General features: G+C 45.3%; 1 protein-coding gene across 2 annotated transcripts in view; it reads right to left on the bottom strand.

Moving 5' to 3' along the window:
- Nucleotides 1–19,485, bottom strand: part of NFX1 (nuclear transcription factor, X-box binding 1) — a 98,845-nt gene that overhangs the window by 15,234 nt on the left and 64,126 nt on the right. Inside the window, exons 21-22 of one of the 2 annotated variants that reach the window (XM_085876638.1) lie at nucleotides 10,346–10,412; nucleotides 10,087–10,232 (exon numbers count right to left, since the gene is read on the bottom strand). The exons of the other annotated variant lie outside the window; for it this stretch is intronic. Coding sequence (XP_085732764.1) covers nucleotides 10,087–10,232; nucleotides 10,346–10,412 — 213 coding nt within the window. The remainder of the gene's footprint in view (nucleotides 1–10,086; nucleotides 10,233–10,345; nucleotides 10,413–19,485) is intronic. 2 annotated transcript variants of the gene reach the window in all.

Here is a 19,485-nt window from a genome sequence, read left to right as displayed (position 1 = left end):
CAATGATCATGAGAGAGGTGAGGGATCAGCCCAGAACTGCATGGCAGGACCTGGTCAATGACCTGAAGAGAGCTGGGACCACAGTATCAAAGAAAACCATAAGTAACACACGACGCCATAATGGATTAAAATCCTGCAGCGCACGCAAGGTCCCTCTGCTCAAGCCAGCACATGTCCAGGCCCATCTGAAGTTTGCCAATGACCATCTGGATGATCCAGAGGAGGAATGGGAGAAGGTCATGTGGTCTTATGAGACCAACATAGAGCTTTTTGGTTTAAACTCCACTCGCCGTGTTTGGAGGAAGAAGAAGGATGAGTACAACCCTAAGAACACCATCCCAACCGTGAAGCATGGAGGTGGAAACATCATTCTTTGGGGATACTTTTCTGCAAAGGGGACAGGAGGACTGCACCGTATTGAGGGGAGGATGGATGGGGCCATGTATCGCAAGATCTTGGCCAACAACCTCCTTCCCTCAACAAGAGCATTGAAGATGGGGCGTGGCTGGGTATTCCAGCATGACAACAACCCGAAACACACAGCCAGGCAACTAAGGAGTGGCTCCATAAGAAGCATCTCAAGGTCCTGGAGTGGCCGAGCCAGTCTCCAGACCTAAACCCAATAGAAAATCTTTGGAGGGAGCTGAAAGTCTGTGTTGCCCAGCGACAGCCCTGAAGCCTGAAGGATCTGGAGAAGATCTGTATGGAGGAGTGGGCCAAAATCCCTGCTCTAGTCTGTGAAAACTTGGTTAAGAACTACCCGAAACGTCTGATCTCTGTAATTGCAAACAAAGGTTTCTGTACCAAATATTAAGTTCTGTTTTTCTAATTTATCAAATACTTATTTCATGCAATAAAATGCAAATTATTTATTTAAAAAATCATACAATGTCATTTTCAAGATTTTTGTTTTCGATTCCGTCTTTCACAGTTGAAGTGTACCTATGATAAAAATTACAGACCTCTACTTGCTTTGTAAGTGGTGTGGGGGAAAAATTTATATTAATGTATTTTAAATTGCAACAAATGGAGTTTCAGAAATGCAACTTTTATGCTGCAAGTTGATTTGGCTGTCATTTCTGGCCAAAAGACTTTTGCCCTAAATGATAAGAAATGTGTTGTTCTGGAGCAGAGTGACCGAGCTGATACCGTATTTTCACGACTATAAGGCGCATATAAACGTCTTAGATTTTTGTCAAAATGTGCGACGCGCCCTATAGTGCAGTGCGCCCTTTGTGTGTATAAAAGAACAGGTATGTGCGGTATGCAGAACATTGCTGTTTTAACAACCCCGAAAATGGCAAAGAGACACGCTTATGAAGCTCAGTTTAAACTGAAGGCGATCAGCTATGCGGAGGAACATGGGAATCGAGCCGCGGCGAGGAATTTCCAGATCAACGAGTCGATGGTTCGAAAGTGGAGGAAGCTGGAAAACGAGCTGCGACAGGTGAAGAAGACGCAGCTGAGTTTCCGTGGAAACAAGGCGAGGTGGCCAGAGTTGGAGGAAAGACTTGAGCAGTGGATCGTTGAGCAAAGAGCAAGTGGGAGGAGCGTTTCGACGGTCACGATCCGACTGAAGGCAGTATCGATAGCGGAGGAAATGAAAATCGAACATTTCCACGGAGGTCCGTCTTGGTGCTTTCGCTTCATGAAACGGTGCCATTTTTCCATCCGGACCAGGACTACGATAGCGCAGCAACGTCCGGCGGATTATCAAGAAATGATGGAAAACTTCCGCTCCTACTGCAGCAAGCACATCTGCGACAAACGGATCCAGCCGAGCCATCGGCGTGAACCGGCCGTTCAAAGTGAGGCTGCGAGCGGCGTGGGAGCGGTGGATGACCGAAGGAGAGCACAGCTTCACAAAGGGTGGAAGGCAGTGCCGGGCGAGTTACGCCACAGTTTGCCACTGGATTGTTGATGCCTGGGCTAACGTGTCTGCTGGCACTGTTGTCCGAGCTTTCGCTAAAGCCGGCATCATTTCGGAGGAGCCGCACGGTGCAGAAAGTGACTCTGACGGCGAGGAAGGTGGACCTGCTAGGTTGGGTTTAGCGCAGTTCGATTCCGAAACAGAGGATGAGGATTTCGATGGATTTGATTAAAGACTATTACCGGTATTTGATTGTTTTAGTATTTTTGTAACTAATACTTTAATAAAGCACAACCAAACTCAATTTTGCTCCCGATCTATTTTTAAATACGCACACTTGTGTGCTTGTGTGAGTGTGTTGTTGTACGGCGGACGTACGTAGTAGAGGATATTCATATAAACCTGCCCTACTGGCACCCTGCCCTACTCACCAAACTCTCTGCCCATGGTATTCAAGGCCATCTCCACTCATGGCTCGCAGACTTCCTCTCCTGTCGCAGTCAACGTGTGGCCCTAAATGGAGTTCTTTCATCCCCTCTTCCTGTGCAGGCTGGAGTTCCTCAAGGTAGCGTTCTGGGCCCTGTTCTTTTTCTGGTTTTCATCAATGATCTCTCGGACTCTCTGGAAAATCCTCTATTTCTCTTTGCCGATGACTCAACCCTCTGCCGTACCATCTGTCATCCCTCAGACCGGCAAGCAGCAGCTTCTTCGCTCACTGCAGATCTGGATAAAATCACAAACTGGTCCAACACGTGGAACATGTCTTTCAATCCAGACAAATCTCACACTCTCACTATGTCTCTTCGAAAGGACCGTTTACAAACCCCCCCATCCACTTTCTCAACAATCCTCTGGAAGAAGTCTTTTCTTTCAAGCTTCTGGGTCTCACTATCTGCCATGACCTTTCCTGGGAAAGTCACATTTCCAACCTTGCCTCAAAGCCAGTCGCCGACTGGGAATCCTCCGTCGTGCAAAGTCCTTCCTCGGCCCTCTTGAGCTCCTGACCACTTACAAAGCTTTTGTCCGTAGCCTGATGGAGTACTGCTCTCCCCTCTGGGCTGGTGCTCCTGCCTCCCACCTTTCTCGACTTCACGCTGTCGAAACCAGGGCTTTTAAGATCATTGGCATCTCCCGCAATGAAGCTGAGTCTTTGGGCCTCTCACTCAATCACCGCAGGTTGGTCGGTGGTCTTTCTGTCTTCTACCGACTCCTCTCCAGCCTTGCCCCCTGCTCTCTCTGCGATTTGTCCCAACCACATTTCCACAGGGCGCTCAAGGTCCGCCAACAACCCCCTTCTGGTAAAACTACCAAAATCACGAATCACTGCTCATCTTCACTCTTTCATTCCTCTTTTTTCCCGCCTTTGGAATAAACTTCCTCACTCTATTCTTTCCCATTCTTCCCTTCAGGCTTTCAAAACAGCTGTTCACCACCACCTCTTATCTTCCCCCATCCAAATCCTCGATCTTTTCTACCCCCGAGAATCCACCCAAGCCCACTTCCTTCAATTCTCCTGCTTTCCTTCCTGAAAGTCCCTTTAATGTCCATCTTCCCCTCGCCATGTTCCCCGTCCCATCCCCATCCCACTCCCTTCCACAGTTCACCTAATGTGTCTGTTCCCCACTGTTTTGTCCCTTCCACTCCCGCCCCTCTTGTCTCATGCCTCCTTGCTGTGAGTTGTGTGTTAGCTCTCATACGAGCCTCGACCAAGGTATACAAAAAAAAAAAAAAAAAAAAAAAAAAAAAAAAAAAAACCCGCGCCCTATCGTGAGGAGCGCCTTATGTGTGTGTCAAATACAGGAACGGCACACACAACTGAGACTGCGCCTTTTGGCACGGTGTGCCTTTTGGTCGTGAAAATACGGTAAATGAACCTTTGCTTTGAAAATGTACGAAGTGGCTTTTCGTCTCAAGGACACGTCTACAGTCTGGGTGAATATCCCCCAACCTCTCTCTCGTGGAAGTATAAAATGCTTTGAAATCTAAAAGTTTGGAGTGCGAGCACGTGAGGAAGTATAGTTTCTCAGTGGCTTGTACTCCTTGGAACTGACCAAGTTAGAATAAAACTCTGATGTAATGAAGAAGTGAATTCAATCGGGTTGGTCCAACTGTTAACTAAAGTAAGAATAAATGAAATAGAACCAAATAATATTGCAATCAAATGGGGATTCTTAAGTTCATTGTACAAGGGTGAGAAGTGTATGGTGTCTAATTTGGAAATAAATTGTTTCACAAGGAAGGACTTGTGTGGACATCAGTTTTATCAGTGTCGATAGGGTTTTGAAGGATTTTATAATCAAATCGGACAAACGTTAAACTCTGTCTGAAGTCAAATAGGATTCCACAATCAGCCCGTTAGAATCCTTCAGGACAACGATCACAAGGTGGGTTTAAAAAAATCCATATCAGTTGGTGCCGTGACTCGGATTCGAACCGACGTTGGTGTGGTGCTCGTGACCGGAGGTGCATAATCTGCCGGAGGCAGTGCCTGGAGGAACGACAGTGCTTGAGCGAAGGTAAGGGAGAGCGCTCTCAGCAGGTAACGCATTTCGAACAAAGAAAAGTTCATTGTCAGATAATTTTATTGAGAGAAAGAAGAGGATCCGGCAGAGGGAGTCCGTTTTAAAGTAAACGATAAGTACTGTAGTTGTTTTAGAAAAGTGCTGGAGAAGAAGAGGAGTCAGATGACAAGAAGAGGCTCGTTAAGGAGCCAGATGCGTAATTAAATGGGAATGATGAAGCGACATGCCACATGTTTGCATTGATACGGACCGGCTGTGAGAGAGAGGCCGAGGACACGGCTGAGACGCCAAGATAGGGTTAAAATAGATAAATATTATAAGTTACCTGTTTGTAAGAGTTATAAGAGTTACTTTTTGTTCATTGAACTCACTGGAAGTTTGTTGGCAGTGAGGTTGTTATATTATATTGTGTGGAGGTTTTACGGATTTGTAAATGCAATGATTTGCACGAAACGTTTTGTAGAGTGGAGGAGACGATTAACCAGCTGGGAGCATGGTTGGTGATTTGCATTGAGATGCATGTGTTCCTGAGAGTAAAAAAAAAAAAAATGAAACTTGTGCGATTCCAATATTCACTGCAATGAAACGTGTTCTGTTGGGATTTTGACGATATTTTAACTCGTGCTGAGTTGAGCTGTGGGTCTGTTTGAAATGGCATGTTATACATTCTTGGCATTGTATTTCCACGCGAAGGTCACAAACTACACTGTGTGAGACCCCCGTCCACTCGATCTGTGGGGGGTGGCATATATCTTTACACTGAGTCTTTGTTCGAGCCTTTGCTTTAGGTGTGAAATGATTCATATGGAGATTCAAGAGGATGAGATAGAAATGTGATTGGTATTTGTCACGTGATCACACGCGAGTCTATTAGATGCAATGCTGTCTAGTGTATGTATTGAAGCCATGACAGAGTAATGCTAAACTGTGGGTTTTGCCTGTCAAGAGTTTTTTTTTCCTTTTCCTTCCCACTGGATGTGAAGAGAACTTCCTGTTCCTTGTTCCTTGGTGTTTGTGGCGCACCCTCTCGACTGAATCTGTTTAAAGTGAAGTCCATTTAGGAAAAAGTGTTGAAGTTTTATTTTACAACCATCGGGATTTTGAATAAATTGTGAAATAACAATTGTGAATGTGGATATACTGTATGTGATTTAAATGTAGAAACGTGATTTGGAATGATTTTAATGATTTGATGATGTTTAGCACGTGGGGCAATTCACAGATAAATGATGATTCCCTCGGATGGACGTTGAAATATTGTTTTATTCGTCTGCGAATGTTGAGGTTACCTGAACTTGTGCTGGGAAGGCAATGGCAAACAACCCAGTGTAACCCTTTGATCGATTCAGTCAAGGTAAATTCATGATTTAATTTTATAGATGCTGAAGATTAAATTTTTCATTTATGGATTTTAAAAGGAAATATTTTGTTTTGACCAAAAAGTTGTTTAAGAGAGTTTGGATGTTTATTAGTCTGAAGTTTAAGATGCTTTTCCAAGACTGGGATAAAGATTGTGGAGGGTCTAGCTGCATGTGTAGACAGTGTTTGAGCTGCAATTTAAATGATATTCGCCTGATAACAGATTTGACAAGTGATTTGACAATTTTTGTACAACTGTTTAAAATGATTTATTTGTTTTGATAAAGGAAAATGGATTCGTAATTGAGAAGGTCAGAGGAAGTGATAGATGGTTTGTGTATGTGAGTTGGAAAAATGGCAGCATGTTTGCTGTTTTGGTGAGAGAGAAGTGGATAGATGGAGAAATGTCAGAGATTTAAAATGTCGATGGAAATAGCAAATGAGATGGATGTTTTGAGTATACGTACAACTGGGATTTCTGTATATTTTAGCATGTTGTTTTGGGAAATAACAAGGAAAGGGATTAAAATATTGATATGACATATAATGCAAGTTAAATGCTTCCATAAGAATCTTTGTTCGTCTTGTAGAACTACATGTGCCCATGACGTTTATTGATTGGTGTTTAATTGATGCTTTGTTTGTTTCAGAGTGTTGAAAGCAGTCTTTTAAGCAATGTACGATTTCATCTAAATGAAGTTTCCACACAAAGATTGGATGATGGGAGAACCTAGATTTGGGTGATTGAGCATTCAACACATGATTATGCCTCCCCTTCCTGAGGAGATAAGATGGAGCAATGTGGGAAAAGAAAGAAAAAACCCACTGAGGAGAAGGTTGAGCAAAGTCTTAACGTCGGCGTTGTGTGGTGCCTGCGTGGAAGAATGTTCTCAGCCACACTCTCGATTGCCGCTCCGCAAATACATCATGAACTTGCTGTGGTCGCTTCAATGTACGACAGGCCTGGAATTCCACACTGCGCTCCTTCAACCCAGTGTCTGGCCCAAACTTGTATTTGCCCACATCTACCTTTTCCTCAGCTCAAGGAGTGCTTCGATTGTGTGTCCCATTGGGTGCCACTCTATCCACACCCTGACCTGTTTATCTTATGACTTCGGGAAGCATGTTTCCAATGTGTGACATGCTGATGAACAGGCCATAAATTAAATGGAAACTCACTCATTTTCTGATATGAGCACACGCTGCCATTGTTGATTGAACTTGAATAATGGAAATCTTTTCTCCTTCAAGAATGGGACATGGTAATCATGTGTAAGAAAAATTATTCAAACTTTCCTTTAAAAAAAAAAAAACGGGGGAGTGTGGGGGAAAAATTTATATTAATGTATTTTAAATTGCAACAAATGGAGTTTCAGAAATGTAACTTTTATGCTGCAAGTTGATTTGGCTGTCATTTCTGGCCAAAAGACTTTTGCCCTAAATGATAAGAAATGTGTTGTTCTGGAGCAGAGTGACCGAGCTGATAAATGAACCTTTGCTTCGAAAATGTACGAAGTGGCTTTTCGTCTAAAGGACACATCTACAGTCTGGGTGAATATCCCCCAACCTCTCTCTCATGGAAGTATAAAATGCTTTGAAATCTAAAAGTTTGGAGTGCGAGCACGTGAGGAAGTATAGTTTCTCAGTGGCTTGTACTCCTTGGAACTGACCAAGTACCAAGTTAGAATAAAACTCTCTGATGTAATATAGAAGTGAATTGAATCGGGTTGGTCTAACTGTTAACTAAAGTAAGAATAAATGAAATAGAACCAAATAATATTGCAATCAAATGGGGATTCTTAAGTTCATTGTACAAGGGTGAGAAGTGTATGGTGTATAATTAGGAAATAAATTGTTTCACAAGGAAGGACTTGTGTGGACATCAGTTTTATCAGTGTCAATAGGGTTTTTGTAGGATTTTATAATCAAATCGGACAAACGTTAAACTCTGTCTGAAGTCAAATAGGATTCCACAATCGGCCCGTTAGAATCCTTCAGGACAACGATCACAAGGTGGATTTAAAAAAATCCACATCAGTGGGAAAACCTGCAAAATCGACAGTGTATCAAATACTTGTTCTCCCCACTGTATACATACTGTTAAGGATTCAGCAACGGAGGGATTCTCAACCCACTCCGGCCGTCTCTGGGATCTATAACGCCGGCCAGCTCAGCCGGTCACACGCCTTCAATCGCGATACCAACGTAATCCTTGTACCTTGCCAGTTCGGGAAATAGAACCCCTGGTTACAGACTGGTTGTGTCAGATGCTGAGCGTTTTCTGCCAGTCTGTAACCATTTTGGTTTTATATGCCAATCGAACGGATCGTTGCTCGACGCGACACAAATTAATCCATAGCGGCAATTTCATACGAATTAACCAGATTTATTGGGGAACATCGGGAATCACAACACAAGCAAAATTCACGACAATAGTTTTATTAACAATCCTCAACTAGGGAACCACGGACGACAGGTTTCGAGGGGGTCGCTACCGAAATATGCCTTAAACAATGTGCAGACAAAGACAGATAGACAGATAGCATGCATGCAAGACAAGACAGAGTACTTGGTGATGTTTCATGGACGAGAGGACAGTGTCAAAAGCACGAATATCGCTCGCAACAGGCGGATGTCCACGGATTCGAACTCCCAGCTCGAACGCGCCGCGTGGCAAGATGGCGGTGCCGTACTCTTCCTTCTCAAGTCACCGCGTGCGCACGCCCTCCTCAGCGCGCTCCGGCCCCGCGCAATGTCGCCGATGGACCTCAGCCGTTCTCTCTCAAGGTCCAGCATACAAATCCAGGCCTGGCCTGTTCTCCAGACAAGGCCCAAATCGAGGTGCCGGGCTCTGGCAAGCGGATTGGCAACCGTGTCGAGCCGTTGGTGTGAGCAGGGAACGTCAGAGGCTCCGGCGTCTCCTCTCCTGCCTTCCCGCCTCGAAGCCCGACTTCCGCTTCGTCCTCTCAGTTCCTCTCTCTGTCGAATCACCTTTTCTTTCCTTCGAGTCGATCGCCGATTCGACGTGCAGGCAGCCTCTCTTTGTTCGCTCGCTTCGAAACACGAGCACTCTCTCGAGAGCGACTGTTCTCCAAACACTATTCTCTTTTCACGAGGACTTCGTTTGCTCCTTCGACACATGAGCAGCCTCTCAACAGCCTACAGTTTTCCAAACTCCTAAACTGAGCCTGAACCTGAGGTCTTCGTTTTCTCTCTTGACCCACGAGCACACCTTCTTTCCACGAAACCGACAAACTCCTCCCCTTTGCTACACCCTCCCAGTCGACTGGGCGGGGCCTATCGTCCGTAGAGGGGAGGAAGAAGAGGGGGCCCTTGTTCCACCACCACTGCTCAGACAACAAAACAGCCTCTTACATCTCCCGACACACATATAACGTCCACTTTACCAAACAACCTAGCTATACAGGCATTTAATGGGGTAACTGAGCTAATCCTATATTTAGTCGTCAAATAAAGGCCATTTCCGTAACTATACATATACATACAAACAAAGATACACATATATATATATATATATATATATATATATATATATATATATATATATATATATATATATATATATATGTACATATCAAAATATGGGGAGTCTAAAGAGCACTCCCCTGATCTTCAATGGAAATAAAGTCCGACACCAAAGCGTCACCTCCAATCCAGAGCCCTCAGCCTGGCGACTGTCAAACAGACAAAGATTACGTGGTCAACATCAGTCAAACATCAAATAGAGCCACCGATCCAAACTTCGGGCTTATTTACCCTCATCAAAACGGAATTCCAATAAATATCTAACCAATGTTGAGCAGATTCGTTGTTGATAAACTCGCCCTACATGATTTGTTGAGAGCTTGTTCAGAAGGTTTTGAGAAAAAACCATGGAGAGCCTGTCACCAGATTCCATCATGGTTTTCATGAATAAAAACTTCAACACAATGCTTTTGAATACAGTATTAATTTGCAATGCAATAGCAATCAATACTCAAAGATGCCCTTTAAAGTGAAACAAAAGTGAAATCTCCAAAAAAAAAAAAAACCATGAGAAAATGCATTCCTGATTGTCATTTTCTTTTCACTTTACCTCATTATATGGAGAAAAATGTATTATTAGGCAGGAAATGCAACTTTAGCTAAATTTGCTCATAATTAATGTGGAGGCAGCCAAGTCAAGCCTTTACGAGTCCACAAATGAAATTTGAACATGCATGTGACGTCGCATATGCATTTTGGCCAATCACAGGCAAGACAGATTCCTGTATAGAGATTCAGTGAAACAAACTTGAATATTAATTTTAAAAACCAACAAAGCACAATACCCACTTTATGGCAGTGATAGTGACGCTGCGCTTTGGTTCGCTGTCGAAACTCAAACTCTCAAGGCTATAAGCCTCAGCGAGTTCATGCACAATGTGCCGGTGTTCCCTGTTCATGTATGGGAAGTTATAGCTTCGCCGCAACATCTTTCCCTGATGGAGACAACAGAAATACTGGAATTGAATAAAGATAATCACAACAGCCTTTCTCTTCATAAACCTTCCCTGATTCTGTCTAATCCCCAAGTGCAAGAAACGAAGGAAACCTTGTTCGTGTTCTCGACCAGAGTTCTGATTTCGTCTTCAACTCCACGGATAAACTTTAAATCCTTGCTGGAAAATGAACAAAAAAACAAGACAAGACAAGAACAATTTAGGGCAAAAAGCAGGACAAGATTTCCAGTCCAAACTTGAGACAACTTTCAGGGAAAAGAAACCACCTTTCCACAAGGAGAAAGGATGTGGACCTACCTTTACCATAAATATTCCTCTTACTGTCCCTGACAAAATCACCTTCTTATGGATCCCTGTTTCCAACTGAATTTTGCTCTCACCGAAATGCCTCAAAGTTCTCTTCAAATCAAATCTGCAATAAAGTCTGAACCAATAATTAGTCAATCTGTGAGAATACAATAAACCCTCAAATATTGTGGGTTTTGACCAATCGGGAGCAACCTATTGTGTTCCGATTTCGTCATTGTGGGATTTCATTTTGATGAAGTGTGTTTTTTGAGTTGAGAAGTCACCATTTGCGTCCGTCCCATGAGTGTACGATTATCTCGCACTACGAGCCTTGTGTTTTTTCTCGTGCATTGCTTTTAATGGTGTCGAAACGTAAAGTGGTGGACAAAATTAGTTGTGCCAAAAGGCAGAGAAAGGTTGACGTTGGGTAAAAGATCGACTTGTTAGATCGGTTGGCTCGAGGTGAAAATGTGACATCGGTGGGCTGCCATTACGGTATCAGTGAATGAAGGTAGAATTTTCCGCATTATTCTTCCTCATTTCCAAACCTTCGAGATATATATGCAAAGTATGCTTACACAATGTGTACAACATTGTGTAAACATACACACCATGCTTCTCCATTTTCTTGGGTCGCTCACCTGCATTTGATTTTTCATTCATTTCATTTTTATTCACTTCTTAATATTTTCATTTGTGGATGCTTTGCGATGGTTCTGTAATTTTTCCAGATATTACGATGTCGATGTCCATCGGCACACAAAATTTCAGCTTTCTACATCACCCGCAAGTTACCGATCATTAATATTAGTCAGTGAATGAGTCATTCAGGCAGTGGAAAGGAGATTCATAATATATATATATATATATATATATATATATATATATATATATATATATATATATATATATATATATATATATATATATATATATATATATATATATATATATATATTGTTGTGGTTACCAAATTCGCAAACCACCATTCAGGTCCCTTAGGTGAGGTATCTCGGTAAGTGCATGTGTAGTTAGGCCCAAACCCGTTGTCTAGTGGGAATACATGTCATTTATACGTGCTGCGACTCTTCAGGATAGCCGTTTTTCTTTTACTATCTTTATTTTGGACCAACCGCCATGATTACCACCACAACCACAACATCAACCACCAACCACAACCACCGCTTCACCACAACCGCCACGACCTTCACGTCACACCTCGCAACCGTAGCATCGCCACCGTTCTTGCCCCGCTGTGGGTACCGGTGTTGGACTCGTGCAGGGCGCGCGTCGAACAGCGTGTACAAAATCACGGATTTTGTGCTTCAAAAACGGATCAAAAACGACACACGCCCACTTTTTGCCGTCCAATCGGTGAGCGAGGGGCGATTTGGCCCCGCCTCCAGGACGATCGATATATGCAAATTTGTGGATCAAAAAGCCTTCACGCCCACTTTTTCTCGGGCCAATGGGGAGCGAGGTGAAAGGTCAAAGGGAGGGGGTCAAAGGCGAAGCTACGGGGGGATAAAAGGACCGTGTTCGTCAGTCAGAGAGTCGGTCGGAGAGTCAGAGCCGTGTGGAAGTCTGGAGCCCGAAGCCTGCAGTAGCTGGAGAAGCTGGAGAGAGTCCAACGAGGAGAGTCCAAAGAAGAGTCCAGAGTCGGAGAGTCCAGAGGCGGAGAGGCGGCAGCGGCGAAGGCAGACGAGGGGGTGCTCGTGTCGGTGCCGGGAGCTGCACGCCCGAGGAAGGCCGGCAGCGCGACCTGGCCGAGGTGGAGACGCACACCAGGGATAATAAAGATCCTCTATACCCCGAGCATCAGCAACCCCCTCCTGTTTCCCCCCGCGCTGAGATAGTGCGACCAAGGGGGCCCCTTTCCCACCCCCTGCCAGACACTGTCCGTGAGGCCCGCGGAGTGAGGCGCCATCGCCGCTCCGCGTCTCATCACCAGACGGGTAGGCGCGACCCGGTCTCGGCCTCAGGCCCGCCTCATTCTTGGGGGTATTTCTTTTCCTTGGTTTTGGGTATGTGTTGTCGGCGCCGTCTGTGAGGTAGAATTGTATAAGTGTTGCCGTGTGCTCGGTAGTCGGTATTAGCTCTGCATTGCTTTCGCTTTTATATTTGCTTTTTGTGTAAATGGAATTGTGTTTTTTCTGTGTGCTTTTGGTGGAATTGAATATGTGTGCTTTCCGTTCGTCGCGAATAAATGTGCTTTATTGTTGAACTGTTTCCCGCTTCGCTTCGTCATTTCTCCCATTGAACCCTCATCTTGCTTCACGTAAAGGGTTGGTAGTGGGCTGAGTACGCCCGATAATTAATCGAACCGTCGAGGTCGACGATAACACCGCTCGGTTATTCTGATAAGTACGGAACGGGTCGCTTAAGTGGCCCGTGTCCAAAGTCGACCTGCGGCGAGGTGCGATCGCCCGGTCTACCCTCCGCGTGGGTACTTAGGTAGGTCGACCCGGCGAGCAACCCTATCCCACGCGGGGGCTGATTGGCTCGATCGCGGTGAGACCGAAAGGTCCACCCGTGACTGGTTCCCGGCGTTAGTCCGAGAGGGTCACGACTGGATTGTCCGTCCGGTGGGCGACGTGCCGCGATTCGAGTTACGTGGCCGTCAGCACGCCGGCGGGCGCGAATACCGCAACAATATATATATATATATATACATATATATATATATATATATACATATATATACATATATATACATATACATATATATATATATACATATATATATATATACATATATATATATATATATACATATATATACATATATATATATATATATATATATATATATATATATATATATATATATATATATATATATATATATATATATATATATATATATATATATATATATATATATATATATATATATATATATATATATATATATGTAGCCTGGTGTTGGCGCAGTGGTTAGGGCAGCGGCTTGGGATCCAAAAGGTCCTGAGTTCAAGCCCCGTTGGGCCACTGAATTAATACACCAGGGGGTTGACTCAGCCTGTCATCCTTCCGAGGTCGGCGAAATGAGTACCAGTGTACTGGGCCGGTGTATACCCCGGTTAAAATAGGTGTACCATATCCCTGTGTCGTAAGAGGCGACCAGGGTTGCGTCAGGAAGGGCATCCGGCGTAAAACATGTGCCAAATCACTATGCGGATCATACGGATGATCCGCTGTGGCGACCCCGAATGGGAGCAGCCGAAAGAAGAAGAAGAAATATATATATATATATATATATATATATATATATATATATATATATATATATTGTCGAGTGCCGGGGGTCGGTGAGAAGACCACTTGGGGGGGAAGCTATCTCGGCTCCTACCTGAGTCCTCGGAATTGAAGGCCGTCGCACATGGATAATTCCGTGACGTGGTGGGTCGCTTAACCGACCGTGGACGCCAATAACTCAACCACGTGACTTAGTGTCCTCCGTATAGTTAATCTGGTTCCCTAAAAATAACCATGTGATTTAATTACCGGGGAACACACCCTCGGTACGCCTTGTCCGAACTGGATCACTCCACCAGATCGGATACAACCGAGCGACACTGCCAAGGACGTTCCAGCTAAAAGGAACGGATCGTTGGGAATAAAGTCCTGGCTAATCTAGGATTCGGACCATGCTGGATCAATGAAGGCAAACACAAAATTGAGCAGGGAACATTCCTAATAGTAATTTATTTACAATGGGTCGAGGAAAAGTGTGTGGTACAATCAATAGATTTATTGGGGTGTGCAAGCAGAGACAGGGAAGAAAGGTGTGGTGTGGCAATAAACAAGCAACTTATGAAAGCGGACGCAGAGCAGACCTAACCCGAAAATAATAAGTCTTCTGCAGGCTTACTTCTATAGACAGGTGCCAGGACACACACACACACACACACACACACACACACACACACACACACACACACACACACACACACACACACACACACAAAACCCAATGAAGAGGAATTGAAGGAAGACAGGAGAGGAGTTGAGGCTACGGTCTCTCGGTACCTTTGTATAACTGATTGCCCGAACGCACCACCAATGCATTTGGGGGGTATGCTCCACGGTGCGGTACCCCCGACAGCTGGCACGTCGTCTCTTCCTTGGGGCAGCTCGCATCAAGACCGTGGGAGTGAAGGAGGGGCTTGAGTTGTGAGGGTGGAGTCCAGAGCGAGGATACAGAGTGGGAGGCAGAACCAGCTGGGTGGGTGGAGTCAGCGTTGTGTGGGCGGAGAAGAGGAGGCGGAGTCCAGTGATGACGAACGGAGGTGAAGAACAGCTTGGGCGGGAGGCAAGGCAGGGCAGAGAGAGAGCGAGCGAAGGCTCCGCTCGGACCGTTATAGGCCCCACTGTGCGGGGCGGGAGGCTACCCCGAAACGCAGTGTCGTCACCCGAATCTCTGAATGGCCTCGACCTGCTGCGCGGCCCGGCCGCGATGGTCAAAAAATGCAACATTCCATTTCTGGCAAGGTGACCCCGAGCCGTAAAAATGTCTTGCTCCGACCTCACGACATGATATGAATCACCCACAGCGAACTCCGCGTCGTGACTTGCCTTGCAAGAACCCCCGGGCCGTGCCCTGATGACCGGCCGAGGGCAGCGTCGGTCCTGCACGCCCGCTCTGGTGCCCCCGACCAGCGCTGGTCAATGTGCCTACTCTGTGTGCGCCATGCAGCCTGAGATGCACAACATGCCTCCACCCGATCGCAGCCTCGCTGGCCATAGAGGCAAGAAGACGTTCACCCTCCGTGGGGAACATCCACGGCCACCAGCGAGGACCAAAGGTACGATGTTATGACGAAGCCATGCACAGACAATAAGATGTGTCCATTCGTCTGCCTTCGAGCACAATCCATACAGGGTGCGTAGATCCGCCATTACGCACGTGGCCAGTGCTCACGTTTGCCCGATTCTGCAATCATGTGCGCGGGGCGAAACCCGATCGATATAATTCGTCCAGAAATGGGTTGAAAGGAACGCGCCGCTTGCGCCTTGCACACTCGCATCCCGCCCAACGTGGCGTGGGGTTGCCTTTGTATTATCGGCCTCGATTGAGGGATCCCTTGAGGACGGGAAGTCTGTGCTGTCGATGCTCATGTGGTGTTCGAGTGCCCTTTACAAGATGCTGTTTCTTCTGTCTCCTCGGTACGTGTTCCGTGCAGCGTAGGCGTAGTGTTGAGTGTGCTTTCCACGGAGGGGTGTCCAGCGTAATGCCTGCTTGGCCTTTGCTGAGGACCCATCTCACAGCGAAGGGTGCACGTGGCTCAGATTTACTTCAGGAATAATCAGAAAAGAAGAGTAGGAGTGAAGTGAGAAATAAGATGAAGAAGAAAAGATGTAAGCAAACCTGGCTATGTGATCCTCACAACACACGCCCCCTGTTGTCCGGCTAGACAAAAGGGAAGGGACGATCTACACGTATAGTAATGGAATAACTGTCTTGGGACCACTTTATGTTGGATGCATGCGGTTCCGAGAACCGCAATATATATATATATATATATATATATATATATATATATATATATATATATATATATATATATATATATATATATATATATATATATATATATACATATACATATACATATACATATACATATACACATACATACGGTAATCCCCCGCGATATCACGGTTCACCTATCACGCCCCCGCTTCATCGCGGTTTTTTCCTTGGAACCTAACTAATTTTTTTCTGCGGATTCCCCCAGTACATCGCGGTAATAATATATAAAATATAGATTATTTAAGCAATAAATTATAACGCGTGGTGCTTCACCAGTCACACAACGCACGAGACAAAGTTTCGCTTGTGAACTTCGAATATTTTCTACGTTTTTTTTCTCCAAGCCCTATGATGCCGCCCAAACGCCCTAGACCTTCTAAGGCTTCTGGCAAGGAACCGAAGCACCAGGGGGAAGGTTTATATTCACTCGATATAAATCAAACCCAATCGTGTTTATACACCACCCAGCGTTTAATAATCACTCGATATAAATAAAACCCAATCGTGTTTATACACCGCATTTATAAAAAAAATAGGCATTTTTGGGGGAGGCGTCCATTCATCGCGGATTTTCACATCTCGCGGGGGGGGTTTGGAACGTAACCCCCGCGATAAACGGGGGATGACTGCATATATATATATATATATATATATATATATATATATATATATATATATATATATATATATATATATATATATATATATATATATATATATATATATATATATATATATATATATATATATATATATATATATATATATATATATATATATATATATATTTGCGGATCCGGGGTGGCGGGATTCTCGCCCGACTCTTGGCGCCACCCTCACCACCGCAGTCTCCGGGGTTTATAACGCCGGCCGGCTCGGCACAGACCTCAGGTCACGCGACTTCAATCGCGACACCAACGTAATCCTTGTACCTTACCAGTTGGGGAAATGGAACCCCGGTTGCAGACTGGTTGTGTCAGATGCCGAGCGTTTTCTACCAGTCTGTAACCATTTTTGGTTTAATATGCCAATCGAACGAACCTTTTCTTTCCTTTTCCACGCTCGCCTCTCAAAGCCGGTTGCCGTCTCTCTCACGGCAGAATCACCTCCTCATAAGAGTCGATCGCCGATTCAACGTGCAAGCCACCTCTCTTTCGTTCGCTCGCTTCCAAACACGAGCCCGCCTCGAGAGCGACTGTTTCCACACACTGAACCTTTTTACTAAGCCTTCGTTTCTCTCGCTTCGACACACGAGCACGCAGCACCTCTCTCTCAAGTTTCTCTTTCATTCGCTCGTTTCGACACACGAGCACGCCTCTCTCAGCGAAGCCGACAAACTCCTCCCCTTAGCTTCACTTCCTCTCTTTGGCCACACCCTCTCAGCCGACTGGGCAGGGCCTATCGTCCAGAGAGGGGAGGAAGAAGAGGGAGTCCTTGGCACACCACCACTGTACGAACCATAAAACATGCATCCTACACCTCCCGACACATGTAACATCCATTTTACCACACAACCTTGCTAAAAATGCATTTAATGGGGGATCTGAGCTAATCCTATATTTAGTAATCCAATAAGGGCCATTTCCGTAACACTACCCCCACCTTTCTCCCGAGGTTCTCCCGAGGCTCTCCCGAGCCTCCATCTGGGGCAGCCCACGGCAATGGCCCTGTCTAACGTACAGCACAGATTTCCCATTTACTCAAGCCCACAACATGGGAAGCATTTAACTCCAAAAATCAGTGTCACAGTAAGATTGGCATGTCCCTATCCTAGTGTGTCAGGTCACCAATCAAAAACAAATTCACAATCTATGCACACTACTTAACATTCTAATTATTGATTTGAATGGGAAGGCATTCAATTTTACTTTTAACACCAATATTTGCATAGAAGTAGAACATTCAAAGATTGAAAGTTCTTTCATGTGTTCGCTCCTTCATGCCCCCTCCAGGCAGTATTGTCCATTCACCCCTGAGGGTTTCCTCACTTCGTGGCCTTATTGGCCTCTCACCAGGTGAGTTCAGTCGGCCCAGTGGCCTAATCTCACAAAGAGTTCTTTGGCCCACTGAGCCCACAAAATGGCATGAATCTTCAGCCGCAACAGCCCACAAAAACACTTTGGCCTCAATGGCCCACAAAAATGCTTCGGCCCATATGGCCTACTCACAAGCAGTAGCAGGCAACAAGCCCTGCATTGGACAGCAGGTGACACAGCAATGGTGGCACAGTGATATCGATGGTAAGCAAATGCAGTTTGGAGGTGCTCTTGAGGACGCAAATGGGTGTGATGACCTTAGACCAGGTGAGATGGAGTGTGCCCTTAACCTTCCTTGCCTGACTTGTTTTGGTTAAGTTTTCCCCTTTTTTTCTTCCTTCCTTGTTTTTTTTTTTTCCTTTTACAGATAGGATGGTGTGTTTCTTACTCAACTGTTATCTTCGTGGATGTGTGCTCATAACGTACTGGTGGCCTCTCTGGCACTTGGAGAGGATGACCCAGCCTGGCCCTGGTTAACAAATTCTCCCATCAACACTACTCGTACCAGGTGTCACACATGAATGGTGCGGAGGAGAGTCCATCGAACCTAACCATTTACTTTTAGCTCTAGACAATGCAATAAACCCTGCTATGGCGAGAATGATCCTAATGACCCATTCTTCACGACCTGGCACACTGTTCCATTCTATTAAACCTGGGCAAGGCTCTTATTTGTCTTTTTCCATTGGTGGTGCCAGGCATAAATCGCTGGCTGGGGAGTGTGACTACTACGAGGCCTCTTTGCCTGCTTCCAATCGGGGGTGGAGGACACCCAGCGACCTCGGGGTTCACCTGAGCGTGCTTCTGGTGCTCCTAACTAAGGGGTGGCTCTCTCTAGCCCCCATACTGTGCCCTCATAGCACCTACATTGTGCTCTCATAGCACCCACACTGTGCTCTTCTGGCAATAAACCTACCGTGCTCTCCTGGCACCTCTGACAGCCTTCACCTGCCAGGAACCTCCAAAAGCCCTGCTGCCCTATTTCCCGACGCACCAACTTCCCATACCATGTCACACTACCAGCCAGTTTCCCCATACCTTGGCCTGCACCTACCCCTCGCAGTCCACCTGCACAATGGAACAGCAGCCAGAATCTATGTCAAATCCTCTAAGTCCCCCTAACTTGCACTAACTTGGTTAAGAGACTCCTACCGACAGGGTACATTGTTCGCACTCACTCTCCTCATCTGCACAATCACGCCATTCACCCAAACACTTCAGTCATTCATTCCACAGTGCCGCACACCCAGCCCACAACACCATCCAACACCTTTGACGTTTATGTGAAAACAAAAACACACCAGTCCCTCGGATCGCACTTGGTCATCAAATTTAGCCAGTACACTTTTTCATCAAACCCCAATCAATTTGT

This window comes from Eptatretus burgeri, chromosome 4, assembly GCF_056783735.1.
Source record: "Eptatretus burgeri isolate ZD-2024b chromosome 4, Ebu_testis_v1, whole genome shotgun sequence".
In the NCBI taxonomy this organism is placed as follows: Eukaryota; Metazoa; Chordata; class Myxini; order Myxiniformes; family Myxinidae; genus Eptatretus; species Eptatretus burgeri.
Note: the sequence above shows the minus strand (reverse complement) of the source record. Positions and strands in the feature narration are given on the sequence as shown.